The 27,457-nt window shown below is 33.2% G+C and overlaps 1 protein-coding gene across 8 annotated transcripts in view; it reads right to left on the bottom strand.

Moving 5' to 3' along the window:
• Oatp26F (Organic anion transporting polypeptide 26F) overlaps positions 1 to 27,457 on the bottom strand; it is a 114,573-nt gene that overhangs the window by 26,479 nt on the left and 60,637 nt on the right. For 4 of the 8 annotated variants that reach the window (XM_076505694.1, XM_076505701.1, XM_076505700.1 and 1 more), the window contains one exon: positions 14,722 to 15,476. In XM_076505694.1, coding sequence (XP_076361809.1) covers positions 14,722 to 15,463 — 742 coding nt within the window. In that variant the 5' untranslated portion in view covers positions 15,464 to 15,476. Of the gene's footprint in view, positions 1 to 14,721; positions 15,477 to 26,858; positions 27,001 to 27,028; positions 27,142 to 27,457 lie in introns of those variants that run through there. The other 4 variants (XM_076505695.1, XM_076505696.1, XM_076505697.1 and 1 more) reach the window with 2 other exon arrangements.

Genomic DNA, 27,457 nt, shown 5'->3' with positions numbered 1-27,457 from the left:
ACTTATAAACACTAGTTAGGATGTTAAGTTGTGATGCATGTTTGTTGAACTCTACTTAAATTAATTAATAGAATGCGATACGGCAAGTCCTCTAGCACTTTGTACGTAGAAATGGCACGAAAACTCGTATTAAAGCAATACAAAAGTCATCTGGATTTTCTTTTTACAAGTCATCCGGAACCAGATTGTTACAAATTACAATTTATTCCAAGCGAATCTTCGATTTGTTATATTACGTAACCGAACATTTGAATTTAGAAGTTGATTAAGTGTTAATATGCGTCAACTTTATGATATTTCCCAATACGATTGATACAATTTTATTTAACAAAAATATACTTTAATATACAAAAAAATACAATTTGTAGTAACGTTTATTACTAATAGTTATTAAAAATAGTGGTTAATATAACAGTTTTATATTCAGTCTAGAACTGAATATTTTAACGACGATCCAGGTCCACGACGAGCAAATTAAATATGAGTTGATGATGTCACGTCTTCCTTAAGCTAGCTAAGCTGTCGTTTCTTGATTGGCCTCACAATGCTTCCAAGTTCACTTCTTACTGAGGAGGATATTTAATGTCCTTGTAGGAATAATAACGTATGAAGCAATTCAATAAAGTTAAACGGTTTGTAACGTTCAAAATCTACAAACGTTCCTGGTCATATCATCCATTTATCCAATTAATAGGCGTTAATCACAATTAGAGCTTCCTAGGTCAACAAGCACACTAACTGTAGCTGGCCAATAATGATGATAATAATAATAATAATCTGCCACTCGGCTAGCTGCTTTTTATACGAATCACCCGAGTTTGTAGAAGTTTCAACAATGTTCTAGCGCGCTTTCGTTAAACGAATATTGTTGATTCTTGCTTTCAAATTTGTACAAATTTAGAGATCAGGAAGGACTTGCGCAATAAACAATCAACAATACACGTCACATGAAAGAAAAAAAGTACACTTTACTAAAATAAGCGTAATAAAAGTATAACGATCAATCCGTTACAAGATATGAAGATCTACCTGGCACAGTCGCTCTATCTCCGGTTTATATGCTGCTTTTCAGCTATCCAGAGTGTCTTAATGTCTAAAACCAGCAAACAGCCAAAACTGAGATTCCTTATTTTTTGTTCAACAAGCCTAGCGCTTACCTAGTTTTTTTATTGGCTATAGTTTTATCATCATTTGATAGGGCAAAACAGTTTTCAAAACTCTGACTACCTATTATTCTATGTAATATGTACAAAGCTTTGGAATACATTCTATAACCCATTTATCCACGGAAGATATCCTATAAAAAACAACAACAAGGTATTACGAAAAAAAAACTTTAAATAGAAAACTAAGTAGGGCTAGCTACTGAGCTAGAAAAAGGAACCACACAAGATAAGGATGAAAGTGGCCATATCATTTGATCAGCTAATGATCACACAGCAGGCAAAGCCATCTCGACTTTACGCATATAATAAATTCCTACATTACTGACTTCCTCAATAACAAAACAAACAGAACCAGAATTTTCAATCGTAAAATGTTAAATAAAAGCAATATTCTAAAGTTAACTCAAGAATAGGTATAATGACGAAAGCTGAGATTCTATTCAAACTCTAAACTTCCAACAGATAAAGTGAGGAAACCAATAACGTAGGAATTTTAAGAACATTCTTCATGTAAAGTTCAGACAGCTTAGCATGCTATGTGAATATTGCACATATAAAATATGTCAACTTTCATCCCTATCTCATTTGGTTCTTTTTTTTCAAGCTCTACATAGCAATTTTATTTAGCGATACATATTTCAATGATGGAGAACATACTGCATTATTTAACTTTTAAAAATGTTCAAGCTAACAATATTTATATGCAATTCGTACCTGACAAGAGACTTTCCTATTTTCATTGTAATCCCTTCAACTGCAGTCAAGAGAAACTAGGCCATTTTCAATCCTTTATATCCTAATACTGGGTAATATCCTGCTGCGAGATGATCATGCCTTACCTAATAGTTAAACACGGCTTAATCATGTGGTCTAACACTTGCAGCTTAAAGGAAATACACAACTATCTCCGTAATAAATAAATGGACAGTACTAGCCATGAGCAGGCCTAAACTGACAGGTCAGTGACAAGCGGAAACACTCAACTCATTTATCATAGTCAGAGAGTAAGTGATAGGGTCTTTTTCTAATGACACGATGGTGTTGAGATAGCTGTGGCGTGAGGTTCACACTCGAAACAAGTGTTAAGAGTACACTTATTACACTATTAAAGTCAAGTCATGCATATTTCATTGAATTCCTTATGGGGGCAGAAACAGATCAGCATCCAAGTTTAGAAACAAAAGACAGTTTGGGACATCTATTTAATTAATTGACTTTCAGGGTGTAACTTAATATCTCAATAAGCTATTGTTTTATCTACAATATTGTATCAGTTCTTTAAAGGATCAGTCACTGTTGTAACCACGCTACCATTCTGATACTTTAACTATTAAAAACAAACCTTGGAATATTTGACGAGCTTTTAAAAACACGTGCGGAATTGTCAAGGTTCAGTAAGTTAATGATGGGTTTATAATTTCGTATTAGGTTTATTTCTGGCAGGAGCTTACATAACTTAACATTTACACACACGCACTTACAGTACGTTCCTCCAGAACTTCTATAATTATAAATTTGCAGTTAATTGTATTTGTCACGCGAAGCACAAGCCAATCTCACTGTATTTTAAAACACGAACTACAGCAAGAGAAGAGTGCAAGTTAAAATAAAATGTTCACCCATCACATGTCGTGTGCGCAATGTAATGAAGAAATATTCACACACGTCTAATAGTGCCAATGTTGTTAAACCAATAAAAACTATTTAAAATTTCGTCCTGAAGGCAATTTTCATACAATCCGATTCTTCATTCCCCTGGTACAATTTATTCTCTAACTGAACTTTTCTTCATAATAAAAACAAATACAAGTTTACAGTCATTTGGTGTATTGGAATTACGATGACAAACACTAACATGGTGATAACTTTGAAACCTTTCTTCTGTAGATGTTTAACAGCATTAATCAAAGGTCTGAAACCTTTTCTTTCCCACCTTACTCTTACATAATACTACAATTGTAATATTCAAATATTCATGTTCTGCTCGCGCCCAAACACACACACACACACACTGTTATTGACACATGACCGTTCAACATAATAAACTAATGTAAATTTTTCTTTAAATCTGAACTTAAATAATGTAATGTCTAGCATTAATGCATCGATAAAGATAATTCTTGTAAATCTCCAAGTTCCATATACTTCTGCAAAATATAGTAATAATTATATATGCTAATATTAGTTGTGCCATTCAACAGGTAGTGGTAGATATTTTCTGACTGTCATATTTTGCTGACATTTTAGATAAAAGATGGAGATAATTTGTACCTTTCTACTCTAAAATTGTGTGCAATCAGTTTTCAAATGATACGAGCTTCTTTTAAAGCTTCACGAATTTTTTTACGCTTTTCTTTGTTTCTTCTAAATCAGAATTTACAAGGTTTATAATTTCAACTGCAACTACAATATCAAAGAAATCAAGTTCGAAGAGGTTAATTCGGTGTTCCAGATGTTTTGTATGTCACATATGTCGATTCAAACGTCATTTTTTTTATTACTTTCAATCACTGTACACTGTTATTGATATTGTCCATGTTATTTACTTTTCTACTATTTTTAATATTACACAAAAAACCACTACATTATACAACTAATAATTTGTCAAAAAACGATTATTTAATACACAATTTTAAAAATAAGAGTTTCCAGTCTCAAAAATACAATAAAAAACAAATAACTTAATGTATGTGATTGAAATCAGTAAAAACACGATGAAACTGGAAAACAAGTCTCGTACACTCTAACTGCTTCGACATATATTAATACGTCATCTCCAGGAGTGCAAGAAATGTTTTGCACAAAAACAACAAACAAAACTTTTATTTATACAATTACCAGATGAGCAATTTACACATTAACGAACTTCAAGCCATTTACTGATAACGTTTCCATCAGGTTCATGATTCTTATTTAGTAATATAAATTTTTTTCACATATAATTTATCTCAATAAATGCAATATATTTATTTCCCTTTGAACTGGTATGTTCTGTTAAAGGTGAAATAGTAATAATTCTTTTTAACAATTGCAAGCTATTTTACATTCACATTAAATACACACACACACAAATGTTTCCATAAAATCAATTTTATCTTTATCAATTTATGTTTATCAATTTACATACGCGGTAAACCTAATATAAATGTCAGCACCAAACATTCTTTACTTTTTTCAGCAAATATTTTTATATCTGTTTTCAGATTTTTCTTTCGTTCGTTTTGTCAGCTCTGTTAACAACATAATTAAAACCTATTTCTACTACTATGTGCTTAATTAATAAACTCATTGTTAATATTATCCTGTTACAAAAAAATAAATTTAGCATCCTATCGGAATGATCACAGAATAATGTTAATAACAAATGACATTTTCCAATTTACTCACTAAAACAGGCTTATTTTGTTAAATAACCCAAAAAACCGCACAAACAGAACTGATTTAATGGAAACATTTAGTATATATAAAATCTCACGTGAATGTACGTTTACACAGAACACAACAGAGGAAATTTACAATTTAGGTTGATTTAATACACAAGAAATATTAAACACAATATTACAATTTCATTTCTAGAACATATCAGAGACAATAAACACACAGATCAATGGAAGATAAATGCAATTTAAACACAACCTTGAAATTTAATTAGTATTAATATACGTTAATCTATTGACATTCTTAAATGGAAAAAAAGTAAATTTAAATTATTAAATAAGGTTAACGAACTTAAAGGAAATGTTATCAGCAGATGACAAAATTATTTAATATACAATTCGTCAACTGCTAATAGTATAAATAAAGGTTACTTTTGCAAAACATTACACTCCCAAGGACGACCCATTGATATACGTCGAGAGTAGTAGAGCGTATGAAAGTGTTTTTCAATTTGATTTGGTTTTCGGCCCGGCATGGCCAAGCGTGTTAATCTGAGGGTCGCGGGTTCGAATCCATGTCGCATCAAAACATACTCGCCCTTTTAGCCATGGGGGCGTTATAAGTTAGGGTCAATTCCATTATTCGTTAGTAAAAGAGTAGCCCAAGAGTTGGCGGTGGGTGGTGATGACTAGCTGCATTCCCTCCAGTCTTACACTGCTAAATTAGAGATGGCTAGCGCAGATAGCCCTTGTGTAGTTTTGTGCGAAATTCAAAAACAAACAAACACTTGTTTTTTGGCGTTTTAATCCTGAACAATAAGTTATTTGTATTTTATTGTCCAATCGAGACCGGAACATATTTTTAGAACTGTTTGTAAAGAAAATTTTTAAAACGAGTTTCTTAACATTAAACATTAAACGAGTGCCAAGAAATTAATGAAGGATCCCACTATAGTTTGTTTTTAGGTTTAACTTCTGAGATTCAAATAAGTGGTATTAAAAAACTGAACAAACACTGAGTACATATTGTTGACGAGAATCCACTATGTTTACCGCATAGCCATTGCGGAACTCGTGCTATTATTAAGCACGTTTATGTAATCTCCAAAGAATTTTGAATGTGCGCGTAATTAACTTTTAATATACACGCATATATCAAAATGCATTACCACTTTATAACAAATATATAAATGTATAGTACTGATATTTTCGATTTGCACTTTATCTTTGGCACGCATGGAATGAGAGTATGTCACAAAAGCATAGTTTTCAGGTTAAAAAAATCGTTTTGAGATACTTGTCAAAGAAATGGCAGAAAGCAAGTCAACAGTACCTGCCGTTTCAATAGAAGAGTTTTTGATCCATAATCCAGCGAGTTTACTACTAGATCACATCGAGCTCATAAAGTTATCTTCATTTCAGCAAATAATACTTCACCCTATTCGTTTTAAGACGTTGTATATTCAGTAAGCAAGTGTTTTTAGGATTTCATAATGCGTTCTTTATCAGTTCTTCTGGTACGCTGGGGCTTTCGTGGATATTCATTTTGAGTTTCTACTTATATTTCACATGAAAGGTTTACGAACAAAGGTTAATTCTGACATAACGCTTCCATGGCTGAAAGGGCAAACATGTCTGTTGTCACGGGGATTTGAACCCGTAACCCTAAGATTGCAAATTGAGCGCGCTAACTAACTGACCATGCCGAACCCAGAAATTGTACCATATCATGTTTGTAGCTAAATCAATAATCTTTTAAAGCACTAATTTGGAACAAAAACACTTAGTGGTTCTCAACCTTTTCTGACTTGCGGCACACTACGACAATCTGAAAATTTTCGCGGCACACCTGGAAAGCCTTAACGATATTTTTAGGTACATGTTATACGGCAAGCATTAAAAGCCTTAGAACGAAAATCACGGCCAAAGCAAGCGATAATAATGTCATCTGCACATTGACAATACTATCGCTTGCTTTGGCCGCGAGTGTCGTTGTAAGGCTTTTTAACGATTTTGTGGTATAGCAGAAAAATCAAAACTTTTTATTTTTACATATGTTTTCAATGTGACGCTTGTGCCTGCTTCCGAGAGCAAATCAAATTGAAGCAAGGTTCTAACGTAGACAAACAAGCTCACATTTCATCATCGACTGTAAGAAGCCTCTTTCTCTTTCTGACTTTAATTTCAGTCAATGCTGAAAATCCAATTTCGCAAAACCACGAAGATGCAAGTGAAAGCATAACTTCAACTGTTTTTGAACTGATTGCAGGATATGAATTTTTAACGGATATCCAAAACTCATCCAAACTCTTTTCGGGAAACAATGACTGATAAAATTTGTCGTTTCGTAAATCAATAAGCTGTTCTTCCTCCTCAGTTGCAAGATTTGTCGTCTCGTTGATTCCAAATGGATAGGTCACCCAGTTATATTCGTCGACAGCAAGTGACGGGATGTTTTAGTGTGGACTGTAGGTCGCTTAATGTGATCAAAATTTGAGGGACAATTTTCTTCTTTGATGGACATTCGTTAACAGAAGGAAAACAATCAAGGATTGCTTTCGAGATTTTATTCTTCCACAGCGTCACCTTTTTATCGAAGGCCTTCAGTTTGGACGTTGCAGTAATAATGTTTTCAGATGGTCCTTGGAGACTTATGTTCAGAGAATTTAATTTGTCAAACAAGTCGGAGAGAAACTGAACCTTCAGCCACCAGATCTCATCATGAGAAGAAAATTCAAAACCTGCTTCCTCAACCTCCAAGAAAGAAATTACTTCAGTTTTCATTTGAACACGACGCTTTAACACCTTTCCTTTCGAAAGCCATCAAACTGCAGTGTGATACAGTAGCTTTTTGTAGTCTGAATCCATCGCCTCACAGAGATGAGAGAAAAGTTGAGATTGAAGTAGCCGAGACTTGATGAAATTCACCATTTGAATAACTTTGATTCATAACAGACTTTAAGTCTTTCGGCCAAGATTTGGAGGCGAGTGCCTCTCTCCGAATCATGCAGTAAGCAATCATAATGTTTGGATTTTGTTGGCGCACCAGAGTGACGAATCCCTTCTTTTTTCCTTACATTGAAGAACAGCCATCGGTGCAAATGCTGACACAGTTATTCCAATGTAATTTAAAGAGCAAAATGTTTTCATTCACCAACTCGAAAATGTCTTGTGCTTTCGCTGTACTTTTTAAATCTTTGCAAAATAAATATTCGTTTACTATTTTTCTATCTTTTATGAATCGAACAAAGCCAGAACTTGAGCTTTTCCACTAACGTCAGTCGATTTATCAACTTGAAGAGACCATAGCAGAGACAATTCATCTTCAGGCGCTTCGAAGTGTTCGCAAACTTGATCCTTCAAATCCGACGACAAGTCTACATTACAATTCTGCGAAAATTGTGTCATTGGAGAGTGGAACTTGCTTAACCTTTTTGGCGGCATCCGTTCCAAGCATAGTTTCAACGATGATTGCTAACGTTGACGCAATGACTGATTCGGTCTCCGTATGCGATTTCTTGCGTTTTGCCAACAAATGAGCGATCTTACAACTTGCAATCAATCCTTTTTCGGGCAGCTTCATGTAGTTCACAAACTTCCTTGATTGTTCATGTTGTTGAGCCAAGAGATTCTCGAAGTATTCTTTTGGTTTATCCTTCACAGCTGAATGATTTGTTTCCAAGTGTCTCTTCAGTTTGCTACGAACAAGCGCCTCGTTCGATAAAGCTGCATTGCAAAGTAGGCAGAATGGTAATTGAGAATGTTCCGATTCCAAAGCGATAAAGCCGTATTCGATGTATTCGTTTTTGTATTTTCGTTGATTCCTTGCTTTCGATTTAACACATTCTCCTTTGCAGCACCACACTTACTTAAATATTTTTCCACAGATAAATGATAAAGCTAATTCCTACACGATACGCACGAAGTTCTGCAGTTGATATAAAATTCCTACCTACAGCAGAGTAGCTGTAGCTTACCGTAGAATGAGAACGTGTTCCATAAAGCAGTTTGATTGTTTGATGTATCATTTATGACGTACGAAGCGCTTGCTGCGCCACAATTAAACTAACAGTCGAACCGTTGCAGTGGAGAATGAAATTTTAGTATGAACTTCTCAGTGCTCGAGTTCAATGAAAATCATCGAATGTTTTGGAAGGTTTCAGTGTCTCTATAATAGTTTTTATTAACTGATGTGTTCGACTTACTTGCAAAATCCCAAGAAAGTTGAATGTGTTTCAAAAACACCGCGACACATCTGCCAATTTCTCGCGGCACACAGTTTAAGAATCGCTGACCTAGACTGATATTTTCTTTACTATAATTCTTTGTTTTGTTTTTACAGTAATATACTTATAACAACTGCAATCAATTTATCATTATTCCGGACATTATCTGAAGAAACTGATCCATCAGTTTGCCTGCTATCTACTAATAATACTTAAGGTATTGAACTAAATACCCAAAATATTAAGCAGTTTAAAAATTAAAATATAGATTATTCAAGGTTAAATTCATGCAGAATTTACTTATAAAACAACTCACCGAAAAAGAAAAAAAGTTTTAATAATACTTCGCAATCTTGTAATGTTGCATCAAACTACCAAAGCTTGACGAATATTAGAAATCAAGGATGAAAACTTGTTGCTACTGAGATACTTTAAAAAACATCTAGATAAGACAATACCAAACATATACCCAATGATTAACTGCAAGTTCAGGTACGTAGATAGGGAAACGTTAGAAGCAAACCATGAAGGAGAAAGGTTTTTGAAAGAATTCAGAATTACTTTCTTCACTTGATCTGGGAAACTACTCGGAACAACAATATTTTAACTTTATTGTTAACTTCTAATAAAGAAATGGTTCAGAGAATGGGAACTGGAGAACATCTTGATGCAAATGATTGGATTATATTTGGTCTATGTATATGTGTATATAAAAAATAAAGATTTCGGCTACAAATGTCAAAACATATTTCGAAGGGATGCGATAAGAACTATGTTTGTGACGAATTGGGCAATTTTTACTAATTTGAAAGAGATCAAATGTGGAAGAGCTTACAGAATACATTTTTAAATATTCAAGACAAACAAGTTCCTTACAGTAAAAAAGTAGTAACAAGTAAAGAATCTGGTCGGTTAAAATGTATACAAAATAAAAATAAAGGAAAAGCATAATAAATTTAAGAAGTTTAAATTGGCTGTTAGGACATGAAACTCAAAGGATTATAAAAGATCAAGTGAACTGGTCAAACAAAAAATTCCAGAGTCGAAAAGAACATAGCAAAGTTCACTAAAAATTAAGAAAAGTGTTATAGTAGAAAAAATATCCCAGTTATTGTTGATAAATCTTACGCCATCCATGCAGTGTGCTATTACTAGTGGTACAGCAAATAGGATTTAAGCTATTTCTACAAAAACATTTGCTCCAGTTTCATTGCACAGGTTGGTGGTTACGCCATAGGTGGAGTATCTTGTTCAGTATTGGGCTCCTTAACTTAGGAAGGACGTTGAATTGTTTGAAATGGTTCAGAGAAAAGCTACTTAAATTTTTTTATTGTCCAAAAAAAAAAAAAAAAAAAGTCAAAGGATGAGAATGTTAGCCACAGACCAGAAGGTCATGTGGCGTCATAAAAATAAACCTGTAATGTATTAAATATTAATTTTACATATTCGAAGATTCTGTTTATTATTCCTAATGAAGTGAAACTCTAAAGTTAACACTAACAGTGATACAGAAATTAATATAGTTTTGAGAAAAATAGTAAAATATTTATACAACACGACAGCTTGACGTGAGAAAGAACACAAACATATGCTCGCGCAACACGGATGATCAAATCGCCCACTCTTAGATTTAAGAAATATTTAACCTCAGCATCTCTCTTTGGAACTATCTACCCCTAATAGCACATTATCAACCCACTAACGTCACTTCGTGGAACAGTTGTCACGAAACCCCTTCTCAACTTCTTTCCCATAATACCTTCGGGGTGACGGCATCTTTATACCTTAATATTGGCTCCCTAAATCGTCACAAAGATACCTGGGATGGAAAGATTGTCGTACGAGAACAGATTAAGATCTTTGGTTTTGTCTTTGAAATGTTAGAAAGGATACGACTGAGGTGTTTAAGGTTTCTAATAGAATAAGTGATAGTGTCCCTGTGTCATTTTTTTTATTCGTACATTATGGTGTGATTGGTAAGACTAGGGGAAATAATACAAATTTTAATAAAGTACGAGTAATTTCCAGTTAAGACAGTTAATTTTTCTTTTAAGGTGATTGATCTTTGGAATGGGTTGTTTCCAGATGTTGGAAGGAGTGAATTTTAGGGAGTTTAAGGGAAAATTTGGTTAAAAAAAATAATTTAGCTTAAGGTTCTCTTTCCTCAGACATTCTGCAACTTTGCTTACCATATCACGAGCTCTAATAAAGATTTATGCCTGTAATATTATCTGAGTTCATGAGTATAACATTCAAGGGTGGTCCAAAAAGAAAACATTCCATTAGTCATTCAAATATAGCAGATGTATTATGTAATCCAAATAGTTAACACAACAAGTTGCCAAAACCCATTACCTGCAGTAAAAGCTGTCTTTTTTTCTTAATTTGCTTTCTTTCAAATTATACTTGTCTGTGACTACTGTTGAGATCAAAGTTGAAAAATTTTACTTAGATAAACCATCCACAGTAATTATTCCTCAGGAAAGGATAACATTCTGCATTTCACTTTTCGTTTGTCTGCATAAACCTTAATGAGCCCATCATCTTCAAAATTACAAGTGGTAACCACAGACACGTACTCAGTTCTATTAATACTTGATTTTTCATGCCTTCATATTTCTTTGGAAACATTAATGTTTGATTTGCAACCAGGAGTTGTCAGATCAACTACTATACTGGGGCTGTAGTAAGGGGTTTGCAAAGTTGCAGATGAACAACAAAAGCATCATCCAGGTATTACGGGAATGTAAGGTCAAATAGTTTGAAAATATCAACTCTATTTCATTAAAGTTTAGAAGACCTTAAAGGATTAATTAGATAGTTATCCAGAATGATTGAGTAACTGGCGTTTATTGACGCAAAACAACTAGGCTATTTGTGTTGAACAGCAAGTACAAAAAAGGATAGGTAAGGGTATTATAAAAGGTTTTAAAAATCAATATAAAACAGAACAATATCCTAAAATCGGTAAAAGGTTTAAACAAATTTAAAAAATGTCAATTGCTCGTAAAAAGTTGAAAACAAAAGCAAGTTGAACAGTGGCACCATTTCCAATGGCCAACGTCAAACAAAGTCGTAGAAAAAATGTATCTAAAATGGTGCCATCACTCACGGTCGTAACGTCGGTACGACAGTAAAACATGAAATGTTGTGACTTGAGTGTTACAAAGACTACATATTAGTGTATCAATCCAAGATAAAAGAAAGCAATGAGTTAAAAAAAATGTGACTAGTACGTAGTCGAGTTAGGACAACTTCCTCCTTTCAATCCTTATGGAATCAAGGGTGCCAAAGAACAACAGAAAGCTGATTATCACTTTGCTTATGGAATTAAGGTTGCCAAAAAACAACAGAAAGCTGATTATCACTTTGCTTATGGAATCAAGGTTGCCAAAAAACAACAGAAAGCTGATTATCACTTTGCTTATGGAATCAAGGTTGCCAAAAAACAACAGAAAGCTGATTATCACTTTGCTTATGGAATCAAGGTTGCCAAAAAACAACAGAAAGCTGATTATCACTTTGCTTATTTCAAGTCGACTATCAGTTGGCACGAAGCCAGTTCTTCAATACAGTACTGTAGTCCGAGTGGACGGACTTAACTGGGGTGTCAGAGAGCTCGTTTCTGCAAATACTAACGTGGCCATGTATCCTGAAAACTGGATATGAAAAGAATAGAGAAAAATGAGCCAGCCATTGTTAAAAATAAATGAAAACAGAGCAAGAACATGTTTTACGATTCCAGGGTAGTGAGCCAAAAGAGTGTGGTTATGTATAGTACAATCTGTGTACTGCATAGCTTCTATGTGATCAAGAGCAAGATAAATGGCATGCAGAAACTATAGAGAGGATCCTGTGAACTACAAACCATAGCAGATCCCACATCACCTGATTTTGAACCATATACATAAACTGGAATGGAAGAATGATTTGAAAGATTTTCACCAAAGAGAAAACGATACTTCCAATCAAGAGTATTTGCTTTCCTTAGATGACTCAAAGAACGGTCACAGATGAGGACGGTAATAAGCTATGACGGGATGGGCTGATCAGTGGAGACAACATCATCATCCAGAGACATATCCAAAGCAGCTGCACCTGGATACAAAGGTCAAGGGGAGGAATGCCAGATAATATATTCACAAAGAGCATAGCTCACCGAGGAAAGGTGGTCCTCCACAGTCCTAGATGGAGTTGAGGACATTAACATTCGAGCATAGGAGTAAAAAATGTTATTAACCATTTTCAAATGCTGCACCCACACTGAGTAAGAAAAGCAAGATGGATGGAAGCCATTACAGTTAACACAGTGCAGATCCAGTTCGCATCGTAAGCGCCATGGTCTTTGCCACCACATCGAGAACACGCTAAAGAACCACGACATGATGCTTTTGAAGGTTCGTACCACTGTTACTGTAAACATCGGAGAGGGTTCGGAACGTATGGCCGAAACTAAAAGTCCAGATAACCTGCCCGAACATCCTCTACAGTACGTGAGAACTATAGTATCAGATTTCATCTTGTAGCGAGTGTAACAGAAATAAAATAGTGTTGCAAGGACTCGTTGGGAGAATTTTACATCCGGCAACTTAAGGATGATAGGATCAAATTCTTCACCTTTGGTGTACAGTGTTATAAAAGGTCGTACAACTGACTAATGCTACAGATTACATTACTTAGGCAGGGCTGGTTGTCTAATTAATCCTTTGAGTTCTTTTAAACTTCCCTAATAAAAAAATTATGCTTCCACATAATTTGATTGTACGATCCTATAATTTCTAGATAGTACTCGATATTTATCTGCAACTTTAAGTAAATTTTCACTGTCAAATGGGCAGTTTCCTTTAAATATGTTACTTCTACTTCTTTAGCCTAACTTGCATATCCTCACCTTCTATGAAATCTATGAACATGCTAATAAATCCTAATTTCATGTGGAACATATACATAAGACAATTTAAGTACGTCTTTACAGATATTTCTAATCACCTGAATTTCACAAAGATACCTTATGATGTAACACCCCAAATATATTTCATTAGATGGCCATTACTGCTTGTCAGTTTTTACGACTTTACGTGAGAAGGTTTACTACTTAATGATTAAAAGATGAACAGCAGGATGAATTTTTTTTAATACAAACTCAATAGTTACAGCACTTAAATGGGCAATTGACTTACACAATAACAGATAAACTGTCTAACAAAATAAAACATCTGCTCTAGCGTAATTCGCGTTTTTATACTGTCAAATATTTCTAAATTTTAGAGAAAACTCCAGGTATTAACCCACAAGCTAATCATATGACACTAATTTTTTCTTTGGAGAAACAAGGCATTTTTTAATTTAAAAAATTGCCTGCAACAGTAAGCACAAGTTGAAGTTCATTCCCATTCTTTTCACTAAAGAAAAAAATAAAATTATTTTTTTTATTTAATATTTATTCGAACGTCAAAGAAAACTGTCCCAACGGTACTGGTGTTCCAACTTATATATTTTTAATACGTTTATATTAGTACAAAATTGTTTGTTAGTTCATTGTGTACCTTTATTTTCAAGAACAATCTGTGCTCTACCTATCTTAGATATAGAAACAAAATATTTAACGTTATAAGACCACAAATGAGTCACCTTGGGACATTAGTATTTTGGTTATTGTTGTTAATATAAAATGAAATTATCACGGTTCTTATTCAGTTGAGCAATGGTATTATTTTTATGGTTTAACTTACGCTATTTTGCGAAAATATAAATATTCTAAGATGTATTTTACCGTTAGTGTATCGGAAATATGAAAACATTCCCTCTCGTAAATTAACAAAATATTGCTGAAAAGTAACACTGCAGAGTTTCCGGGTCGTATATACTTACAATCTTCACTGGCATGAAACAAAATTAATTAATAGAACAATGTTACGGCTGCATATTCTTTATCTACAACTACGTACTTACCAAGATAAACTGAAGACATCTTTGTAGAAACATTTTCATCTAAGTAAGTACAACCTAGAGTATAGAAGGGAGAGGCTCCGGCCCCATGAAGCAGTTGTCCCAAGAAGAATACGTATTTGTAGTTAGACAGGACGTAACTGACGTTGTTATTACAGTTAGTCCAGTTGTGGTTAAGGTTGCACACGTCTTGTACTTCTTTACTGAATGTGTATGTGTCAGACAAAAAGTGTGGTAGCGAAAAGATAAAGGAGCCCAAGGCCAAAACTAGTACACCACCGCCGATGATATGCGGTTTGTTGCGGGTTCCACCAAGATAGCTTACAGGTATAAGGCACAAGAAAGATGCTATATCATAGCATCCTGCTATTAAACCGCTCTCTCGACTTTTTAGATTAAATCTTCGTTCGATGGTTGTGATGACGACGTTGACAAAGCCGTTCACAATAAGCCCTTGCAAAGCTCCGGCCCAGCATAACCAGAAAAGCACCCACCTCGGTGTTCGAAATTTCTGAAAACATAATGGATGGATCCCAAACCATCCACAAGGCCCACCTTGATCGTTGGCGTCCAAAGTATCACAGGCCTGTAGTATATCGCTTCCTTCTGACATTACTTCGGGATGCAGTGTCACGGCCTCGCTATGGTGTAAGCCATCGGCAACTAGAGGTTCCTGGCTGCGAGAGACATGAATTGGACCCACCCAGCTATCTCCACGAGGCAAGGACGAATCTTCTCGATCCATATTAGTTTCGAGTCTACAAATAATAAAACACCGAATTACTAAATACAAACACGTAAAATTAAACTGACAAGATACCGACTGCCTACAGATTTAATTAATCACAACACAAATACACAAAATTGTTGCTTTGAAATGTTTGCCTTTTCCAAGCACAAAGTATATGCTAAAAACTTCGTATGGTGTTGAATAAGTTTCTTAAACAAATGAACAAGTGCGTTTAAATACAAAATAGCTTTGCTGTGAAACGACTAGACTACACGTATACAAGATAAAAAACTCAGAATATAGACTGTATATATTAACACCAGCAAAAATGTTTTCGTAGGTGTTATTTTAGACCTCATCAACGCTTTTCTTTCCTTGATTCATTTATAGTCTTTCCACTGCAACTTGAATGTATACCTTTCAAGCAATAGAAGAGTTGTGTAGTATCAGGAAAACCTGCTTGGGAACCAGTGCACGGTCGTTTATATTTTAATTTTTTGCCGTTTCTATAGTAAATAAACCATACAACATCCAGCACTGGTGGTCTTACGTTGGATCATCCATGTTACCGGTTTGTGATTTTCTGAAGACATTTTTGCGATTACAGGCGACACATGGCTTTACTCTTGTCACCTTTAATCCGCAGTGATTCACTGTATGCATGTAGTAATGTGAAAGGTATTATCCTAGCTCGTGGAGCAGTAAAAGGAAAAGTCTGACGAACTGCATTATTTTAGTAAGTATATATTATTCTTAGTAAATCACGTAATCTTAAAATCTAATAAAACGAAATATAATCAAGTGAGATTACACATTTTTTCTCAAATTTGTTTAATAAGTAAATATGTAACTGCACATCTACCAAGTTTCGCGATTAAGAGAATACATCATACAGGTTTACTTACAGATACATACACAGTTTTAAGGTTATGTATTTTTTAAAGATACGTTTTAAAAATGGCCTCTTAAAACCATGTTTTGACGGGTAGTAGCATCGAACCTTCTAATGTTAAGAGTTCAACAACAAAAACTATATTTCGCAAAGTTATGTTTCAAGCACATCCTAACTGAGGTGTCAGAACTACAAAAATACAGTTTACTCAGAGGGCGAGTTAAGCGCCCCAACCACCTGGCCATATCGGGCCTCTTATAAAACAAAATCTGTCAAATGCATTTATAAAAAGTGTATAGGTATCTATAAACATATTTCAAACGCAACTGAATACTTTAACTTATATTAATCATATTAAGACGTGAAGTTTAATTTATATATATTATATATTTCACTTACATAAATTTTATTTCTTTTTGCACATTAATATCTGCGAAACTGACCAAATGTTTGACATTAATTCCCAACAGATGGCTTGCAAGCTTCATTTAGTCAAGTTATTCAATTAATGTCACAATTATTGGTGCAATGCTTTCCATATTTTTTCGAAAGAAGAAACGTAGGATAACAAATAATTTTCAGCCCTGAATTAACTCATGTGTGTACTACAAGATTTCTGAAAAGTGCTCGATTACTTTTTTCCATGTTAAACGTTTTACACCTAAAGCGATGTAACTTGTGTTTAATAGTTTTTAAGTTCTTTTTACACTGACCAAGTCAGTTTCAAATCCAAGATCGTAAGAAAGGAAAAGAAGCAGCCATAGTCATGCGCTTCAGAGTTTTGGTGACATTATTTGATGCTCACTGGCACAACCCAAAGATTTGAAGACTAATATTCCAAAATGCTGAATGACAGAAACCTTTAATTCCAAAAATGCTTCAGTTCGTGCCTCTACTGGTTTGTTGGACACCAGGCACTTCATAATCGAATATGTGTTTAGACACTTTTACTTTTATAGTCTCTAAATATTTTACTTACCCTTAAGGTTCTCCGGAAAGAGGATATTAAACCAAGTCCAATTATTTACTGTTCTGATAATGTTTTTATTTTTATATAAAGAAACATTTTAAGCGTTGTAAAATATTATTTGCCCCTCTAGGAAAAATACAGCCTCTTATGTGTCTATACTAATTATTATTAGAAAAGAAGTCAGTACTGGCGCTGTAATACACATTGTGCATATAAAGGACCAGCGAACTGCTCGTTAGTTCTCTTGCAAGCTATAAAAATGCCCGACCTTTATCGCACAATAAATAATTTAGAATAAAACGTTTTGACGCATGTTAACTATTACAAATGTTCTATCTTTTTAAAATCTTAGTGTTTTGTTTTTTACATTGCATTTAATTAATAATTTTAAGCCATATTTATGAAATGATTTCAAAATGATTTCGTTACATTTTCAGTGTCTCAATATCAGTATACTTTATAATGTATAAGTGTATTGCACGTGATATACACCAATTTACTAAATTACTTCTTCAACATCAGTTTATTTGCCAATTTTAAACATAAAACTACGCAATTATAGAGATTGAGGTCCGAAGTTTAACGTCTTAATCCTTAAATCTTACCGTTCATCCACCGTTGACGATAGTCATAAAAGAACGTAAAACGTACGGTTTACATTTTACTTGTAAAAGGTGTGCTTGTTTCTGAATATCGGCAATACTACACAAACTATCTGCACATAATCGTTCCTAATTTCAAATAGAGGAGGTATCACGAAGATACAACCAACTTTTGGGGTAGTTTTCTCCAATCGAATAAAGGGTTTTGACCTTACTTTTATAGCGCACCCACAATACGAAAAAGCGAAGCGCGGTTGTGTGGTAACAAACCACGAACATGAAACATTTGGATTCATAGTTACAATACTCTAACAGCTAAGCTTCACTCGGTTTCACTCATAAGATAAATATACAGCGCCTTCACAGCTTCTCATGTTTCCATTTCAAAAACAATGATGTATGAGCTAATCTAGGATAAAGGTACGTGCCTAAAAGACACATTGCTAAAAATACTTAAGACAATATAAAAGTATTGTAAGAACGCGAGCAACAGAAATGGTTTGATAATTTACAGCTATCTTGAGCCAACGACGTGTTATAATTCGAAGGGAAAACGTTAAAAAAATTAAAACTGCAAAACTATAATTCCGGCGGCCAGCCGTATTTGTAGTCTATTTGATAAGAAGGTCTGCTGATTTTTATTTTGGTTTTGATATAACATTAGTTATAACTTATTCAATTCCAAAAACGTATGATAAAAAAATAAAGCATACATCTCTAATGATTTGACATTATACGCATGATAATCGTGCGAATTCCAAACAGTCCTTTAATATACCACAATAGGTCTACAACATACAAAATAAATGAATAAAACTGAATACAGAAAAGGAACTTCAGGCAAATAAAAATTGACTAATTTTTGTCACGAGCGTTAGGAATGAGAAAACAGCATACCTTTTTACTGCCTTATTCAAACAATACTGTTGTCTTCTGAGAGTATTGATACTTTTTAATGTAAAAAAATTATATAATAGTTATTACATTAAAACCTTCAAATATACAAGATTAACAACATGAAAAACAAGTACATGAATGCGTTTTTCATTTGTCTCATAGACACTAGTCGTTAAACTTATGAAGCAACAAAATTTACTTCGTTAGTTAAATTTGTTTAATCACGAAAATTCTGCTAATTTACATACTAAAATAGTGTATTTTCTTTACCTGACATTAAATAGTTAATATTCGAAATAGATATCTTCGATAAATACATGGCGGTAGCTATAGTTACATTATTTTTCATTCAGAATTTTGTACATGCAAATGTGCGTTTTTTACATCATACATAACAGTCATTGTTTATTTTCTTATTATACCATAATTCGTTAAAAATTTATTTTAGTTGCTAAGCACAAAGCTTCACGATGAGCTGTTTGTGGTCTGTACACCACTGTAATGGAAACCTGTTTTTTTAGCGTAAAAGCCCACTGACTTACAGCTATGGCACCAGGGAGCCAAAAAAAAAAAAAAAAGTTAAAATGTTTCGTTTTAGACCTACATTACTTATGTACAAATTTCTTTCTAAGACAATTACACAAAATAACTGTGGAGATAAGCTACATTGATTGATGTTTTTCTGCTCAAAGCGCTACAACTATGTGTTTTGTACATTGATACAAAATTACTTTAAATATAACAGTAAATGATCAACAACGGAGCTAAGTGAATGAATCATTCTGAGAAGTTCTACTTCTATTTCATCCACCACTAACGGAAAGCTCTGGCCTGTTCGCCTGGAACAACCAATGACAACATCAATCTCTGCCTGTCAACATCAATACCTTTTATGAAAGCCACTTCAATTCCATCCAGTTACCGAGAGCCTCCGTGCTTAACCATTACTCGTCATTTTATCCGCCCGATTGGCTCCATAGTTATGTCTCCCTGATGTAACTGGTGCCACGGAAAATCACTCCCACTGACACCTCTAAGTTCATTTGTTTTAGCTCTGTATCCTTATAGGCACTATGGACTGGTGTGTTGAAAAACCAGTACGCAGCTAATAGCTAAACACTACATATCCCAGTGCACCCACTTAGTTACTTAAAAAGGGGGAAATTGAAATGAAAATCCCAACCACAAGGTAGTTCCTTCCTTGTTCTAATAAACCATTTGTCTCCTACAAAACGAGATGTCACAAGATAATCTGTATTACGCTTGCAAGCACTTAGAATAGTTACTTATGCATATTTATGAAGAAAATTATCCAAGTACAAAACACTTTGTTGGGGAGAGCTGCACTTATAGAGCCGTGTATTAAACACTGACACTGTACCTACCATGTTTAATCTCACTTGGTGAATTTGTACTATTCAATAAATAATTACAACGTGAGCTTAACTTCAAATAATTTTGGCTTATTTGAAAACCATATATATGGTAACGACCGTGCTACTCCTATGGTGTAAACAATTTAACGTTATAATAATTATAGTTTTTAATCATCAGGAGAAAAATACACTTGGTTATTCCCCTTGTTAAAATCGATCTTGGTAGTGAGGGGTAAAAGTTTTCAGATTCGAAAGTATAGTTTTATGTTAATGATTTAACTAATGTAATTAACTGAAACCTAAAAATTTAGTACATAAACCTACTTTTTCTCTTTTATACTGGATGTCTTTTACAAGCTATGAAGATTACTGTAAAAAAACAACCTGCTACTTACAAAAGTAGATAAAGTTTTGAAGATTTACGACTTAAAGTGAATACAGTGACACTTAAGTAACTGACAAAAAATACAATAGCTTAATTATATTGTTCAGATTATTTCAGCAAACGGTTACAAAATCAAAAATTATGTTACAAATAAAAACAACGAAAGATATGAATGAAGCTTTACTTATGAGTAATCGTTTGTTTTCTATTTTCTTTTCCGTCAAGATCATACAGAAAGTAGGATCACTGTACCAACATGATAAACTTGAACGTTTGATAATTACATGTCATGGAAACAAAATGTACAGCAGTCAGACCCTTTATCCACTAACGCGTGGTTTAATATACGCTAGGCTTGTCATAATCTAACTCTCAAGCAAGAATAAGTTGTAAACCAGAGTACATAATTTTTTAGCAATTGTTTGGAATACGACATGCAAGGTAATTAAATGTATAAATTTTCAATCGCAATTATAACTTGTTGCAACGTAAATTATATGCAGTATTTGTCAATGTCAGCACCGTATTCCAAGTACAGAAGAACAAGTTCTCATTTAACATGGATTTGAACATAAACAATACCTTAAGGTATATCAAATATATATTTCGGTCTTTGGTGTAAAATACTAAAAAAAAAAGCTTTTGAACTTTGCATTCACACATAAAAAATTAAATGTACTTACAAGTAATTGCAGTTTGAAGAAATCTTTGACGAATTATACACCTGGTGTCAATTAATAGTGCAATGTATTTATTTACAATCCATATTACAGCCGTCCCATTAGGGAACCGAGTATTGACATTTTAGATAAAGAAAATCATAAATATAGCAAAATTATTATGTAGCCAAATGTGTGAAATTGCATCAAGATTTTACTAACAAAATGGGAGCTAAAGTGTAAAAGTTTATATTAAAAAATAAAATATTCTGAATGAAAACAGTGTTTGAATATTATACTACCAGCAAAAAAAAAATCACTAAAAAAAAGACGTATCGAACATTGGAATTATAATCATGCTGTGGTTGGTTTTCCAATTAACTTTTTGAAAACATTCACCACAAGTTTTTATCCCGAAATATGTTTTAGAAACTTATGAGCTTTGGCACTAAAACAACCTTGTTTTTCTTTTTTGTTGTCATTGAACAGAAAGCTTTATGAACAAGTCGATGGTGCTGCTATGGGCTCGAAACTTACACCATCTTTTGTTAAATGTATTTTTGGTTTAATGAAGCACACTGGTTGGAAAATTGCTTAAGACAGTTTATACCTTTATTACCATAGATATGTTAAATATAACTTCACCGGTTGTAAGAACACTGATCAAGCTTTCAAGTTTCTTCAACACCTAAACAGTAAAAGTAACAGCATAACATTTACTGAAGTATAAACTTCCTTTTGTGGACACTTTGACTAATAACACTAATGGAGAATTTCAATATGAAATGTATCACAAGAAAATATTCACAGGCTGCATAAATTAAATATTTTAATTTTTAAAACTTTATTCTGAACGTTTGAAATATTTAGTTAAAATACTATTCATCATGTTTATATACGAAACTGTGCATACAGAATTTATTATCAAGATTCTTTAGGCAAAAATAAGTTATACGTTTTGTGATTTACAGAATATTCTGTACTTGTTGAAATAAGAGAAGTTTTCTTACAGAGCGTGTCTAAATATTACCTAGTCACCAATTAACCACATTTATTAGTAAATATTCTTTGGTTATTAAAAATCGGTTAAGACAGGTTATTTGAAGGGCGTACCCACATATATGGTTATGGTGCATATTTAAACTTTAAATTTAATGAAAGAACGTAGACGACAGTAAAGACTAGATTTCAACTTTACAATCATCGTTATTAGTTTATAAATTTATTTGCCCTTGCAATTAGCAAGTCTAAATTACTTTCATAAAAAAATAAAAACTATTAACTCGAATAAATGAACATATCAACTTGTATACTACCTAGTAGGTCAAATATATTAGAATATGCCCAAGTAAAATGTGACGTTGTCGTTCATTCTAATTAGTTTAAGATCCTTTCATTGTACAAGCTGAAGACTGAAATTAATGTATATAATTCCACAATTAAGATAATTTTAAGGGTAAATTTACAATATTCAACGTTCATTAATTTACAGCCCTGTCTATATTTCTTAAATCATAAATAACATCTTAGAACTTCGAGTTATTTAGCAATGATATGTTAGAAACTATAAAAGACAAAGTTACCATAATTCTGTTAATATGAGACTTGCTAAAACATAAGCCTAGTTCCCTTACCTCTGTGATCATTTTTCTATTATAATAGTGTTAAAATTTCATAATGTAATTTTCTTCTGTTTCAAGTTATTAAATCTTAACAAGCATTGTTTTTACTACCTTACTTTTGTATTACTTGAAAATTAAATGATCACAATCGATTAAGAACTACTTCTGACCCGTAATGTCCTTGAGAAATGAGATTATCCATGAGTTAAGTCGTTTACTACTGTATAATAATAAATTACACAGTTGCTTATTTTATCTGTCTTGCTATCTGTTGTTTTTTGGATTGTTAAATGGATGATTTTGAACTTTGTCCATAGAAAATCGGCCGGTTGAAGAGGAACGGCCAGTGATAAGCGTAATAAAACCAAGGGTATCATTTACTCCTACCTTTTGTCTTTTCGTAGGTGCTTAAAACAGTATAACTTTTAGTACTCAATTACATATTTTTCAGAAGATGATGTAAAAATAGTAAAAACATATTGTAAACGGCGCTACATACAGACGACATCCACAATATAACTTTGTCAAAGGCAAATTCACGACGTAAAGTGGATTTCTGGTTAAGCGAGAAATAAAACGATTTTATAGTGGCGCTAAAACAGTCAGGAGTTGTCATAATAACTAGATTAAAAGATTCACCAAACTGATGCGAGTCCATGACTTCGTTGGTTACATTATTTATAGCATTTGATGAAAGTAATAGAGAAACAAATATACTTGAGCATGCAATTAAATGTCACCAATTACTTAGTGAAAATGATTTACTTTAACGCACATATAAACTTTAAAGAAATTAATCGTGTACATAATTTCATGTTGTTTGCTTAAGAATCTTATGTAATTTTATTTAACCTTATGTAACAACACATTTATAATGGCATCATAGACCAGTATATAAATGTTATACACTCTTAGCAGCATAAACCCATAAAATAACAAAAAAACATTGATTAAACAACTGGGTAAACCTTAAATTGTTATCTAGAAACCACCCCTATTTTCTGGTGTTTTGAAATTCACACTCAGGAGCACAGGAGACAAGATTTATTTGACCTACTGCATCACACACTCGCCCACTGCGGGCCGCAGTCCAGGGCTTGTCTTTGTGCCATGAAATATAATGAATTCTGGATTAAATATCTTTGCATTCTCCTGTTTTCCTGGGAGTAATTTTCCCAATTGTGATGCATTTTTACTCCGTCACTGCAAGAGAATATTAAACATTTGGTAAATAATTTCGTTGTATTTGTTGTTTATTTGAAAAGCCAAGATTTTTGATCGAAACATTTTTCATGGCTCGATGAATTGCGGGAGACAGTCTAAATGTTCACGTAAGAATGTGTAACTATACTACCTAGCGCATTACTAGTCTTTTAGTTCGTCTTTACTCTCAGTTCTTTTCACGTTTTCTTAACCTTTAACTTGTAATTTGTAATTTTGAGCTATGCGTTCTCACAACGCAGCCGTTTTTCATTAAACGTTCGAGAATTTTATAAAAACCTTATTTTATCAGTCCCATGCGTAGAATATTAGAAAGGCGGTTATAATATGCGAGTTCAAAATCCAACACAATCAACATTCAGGTAGTGCTACAAGGGTTCTGCGGGAATGCCTCTCAGAAATATTGTAAAAAAGTTCCATGAGGTTAAATCCGGAAGCATTTTGAGTTGAAATATAGCTTAAACAATTGCACGGCTGTTTATAGACAATCCACAAACATTCAAATCGTTAAATACTATCAATAGCTGAGCTATAAATACATAAGCATATTTTTTTCCATTGCAAAAATATGCAATTCGGCCGAGCCCCTTCTGCGTATTTACGTACTTACTGTTATTCGTTGCAGAAGTAACAAGATTTTTCCGTGTACTTTGAATAAGTGTGCTAACATTTTCTGTGAACAATACACTCCTTTGACATTCATCAACTGAAAACTTGAATTTATTATTTAAAATGTCGTCATATTTTAACTTTAAAACCTACTGTCACATATAAAACATGGCTACAATTACATATAGTTTTCCTATATGTTACCATCACGTGTTCCACTGAGTTTAAGCACAAACTATTCAGAGTTCATATCTTTTGTATTGAGTGTGTTCTCTAGTGAGACAAAGTCAAATAGAGCTAAGACTTACCTTGCGGCCTTTCAGAAAGCTTAACTTGCAGGTTTTTTTCAATCCTTCAAACCTTTACTGAAAGGTGGTACTCATGTAGTAAATATATTTGCTTTGCGGATTAATCAGTATTAAAATAGTCTCAAATTGTCAAGAGGTGAACACGTAATCTTAACCTAGAAACTCAAAAAAGGAAGAAAAAAAAAGTAATTTCTAGATAGTTGCCGCCTCCATCCAACAACAAAAAAAAAACGAAAAGATGTGAAGCAACAGAACAGTGAGTAATGTTACTGCTTGAAACGTACTAAAAATAAAACATACATTCTACATGTACGCTCATAAACAGTTAGTATACTCCATGAATTTTAGGAAATATTACGATTCAAAAAACAATGCGGTTATATTGATAGTAAACGTACAAAACGTGCTCTCTACAGCAAACGTTTGTTCTTAGTGATAATATACATTACCTAATTCTATGAAACAGCATTTCTGTATACCAAATACACTATTATATTCCTAAGCATGAACCAGCCTACATGACGCCCCCTATTTATATCTGTGGATGAATCATGATGCACAACGGCGTCGATAAAATTTTCTTAGGTCAAGAAAGGCGAATAAAACCAAACGAAACTTCAAACCCAGTACATATTATATATAATGTTATGTCAACAGTTTATCAATAAAAACAAAATCTATGTTTAACATAAATTAAACAGTACGACATAATAAAAATCAGTTTATTAACTAAGTGGATTTGTACTATATATTTATAGTTGGTGCTACAATGATGAAAAGCAAAGAATTCCAGACAAACAGAAAAACAGATTGTTTCTTTTTTGTTCAATGAGTAACAGACGGAAATAAGAAACGTGATGTCGATGGTAGAACGAAAATCCTTAGAAAAAGATATTTGCGCATTTATTTTATTGGCTGTATTAAATTTTACTAAAGGCTTACTGTATTAGTGTCAACTCGGATAATGCAGCATGATTACATGCTAATTATGCATATGAATGAGATTAAGGGAATTATATATATATATAAATAAATGACTAATTAAATTGAAACATTAAACAATTCTTAGCACCCAGGGATGAAACCAAGAGAATATATGTCAATTAACTGCACTTGAAACAGAGCAATACACAGTTTCAGAGCTTCTTAATTAAGCAAAAATACAAATCTTGTCGAATGTTACAAACATAAAATGAAGTAAAAACAAAACTTCAAGATGCGTGTGTTACAGCTACTAATAAAAAATACTGAAGAAAGGTTAATAAAAAAAAGTGTACAATCAAGGCATTATAACCTCACGGGCTGGTAATTTAATGCTTTCAATTTCTGAGTTTTCAATCTATAATCAATACATCTTAAGAAACTTTGAAAGTGTGAAGACGTATAACTTTCTAAATAATATTTAACTTTGGTTTACCATAAAATTCATGCAAGAAAACAACGTCAACATATGATGAAATTTTAATTCACTGGTCATCATATTTCTATAGCAGCAGGATGTGGGTTGCCACTTGCCAGATTTTAATATGAACGAGATAACAGCTCCTAGAATGGTAAAAATACGAATATACCGCCTAGTCTGGTATTTCACTCATTAATTCAAAGATATTTATGGATCCGAAAGTAAAACTAATTCATTCAGAAAAGTGAGTTTTTATTTCCACATGCTGCCATTTGTTTATTAAAAATAATACACAGTTCTTACTCCCCCTTGTGCTTTGTAAAATATGATGGTCGTTCATTAGTCTCGAAAAACAGTTTGTGATCATAGGTTCTAAAAATAGTCACGCTTGACTGTGAAATACATGATAAAATAACACTACTGTTAATTTGTTAAATCACAAAGAACTGCAATATACTGCTAGTTACCTGAAGAATGAGATACGAGTATGGTATTCGATGGTGAGAAATCAGGACTAACAAATAAAGAAAGCATTACCTATATTTTAAAACATGTTTCATGTAATAAAAATAAGTTCACTAGTTGAACGCTACACGTTCTTGTCCTTAATCACTGGAGCTTCACGTTGTTTACTCACCAAGTTGTTATTGTGTAATCCACTTGGCTATTAAGATTGATAATTGGTGGCGTGATCAGGTGGAGCCTACATCTTAACATCACTCAACGAGATATGAAACCTACGCCTGGCATCTGAAAAATTACAGTTGTATACAATAGAATATATTTATGTACATGTATGTTGGTAGTTTAAAGCATTAGGCAACGTACAACGCTGAGTAAGTACAAGTGTAATGTAAAAATGAATGTTTTATTCAGTATATTTCACCAAATAACGATGTAACACAACTCTTAAAACGTTTACATAATAACTTACCTTACGTAACTAGTATTGATTGTTACAAATAACTGTGTTTTAACTGATAATATTTGTATAATTATTATGCCAATATTTATTTAATTTTTGTGTTAACGAGCGAAAAGGTAATATCAAATTAAAACCTTTCCG

The sequence above is a fragment of the Tachypleus tridentatus genome, chromosome 6 (assembly GCF_004210375.1).
Source record: "Tachypleus tridentatus isolate NWPU-2018 chromosome 6, ASM421037v1, whole genome shotgun sequence".
Lineage (NCBI taxonomy): Eukaryota > Metazoa > Arthropoda > Merostomata > Xiphosura > Limulidae > Tachypleus > Tachypleus tridentatus.
The sequence above is the reverse complement of the archived record's forward strand: the minus strand, read 5'-3'. Positions and strand labels throughout refer to the sequence as shown.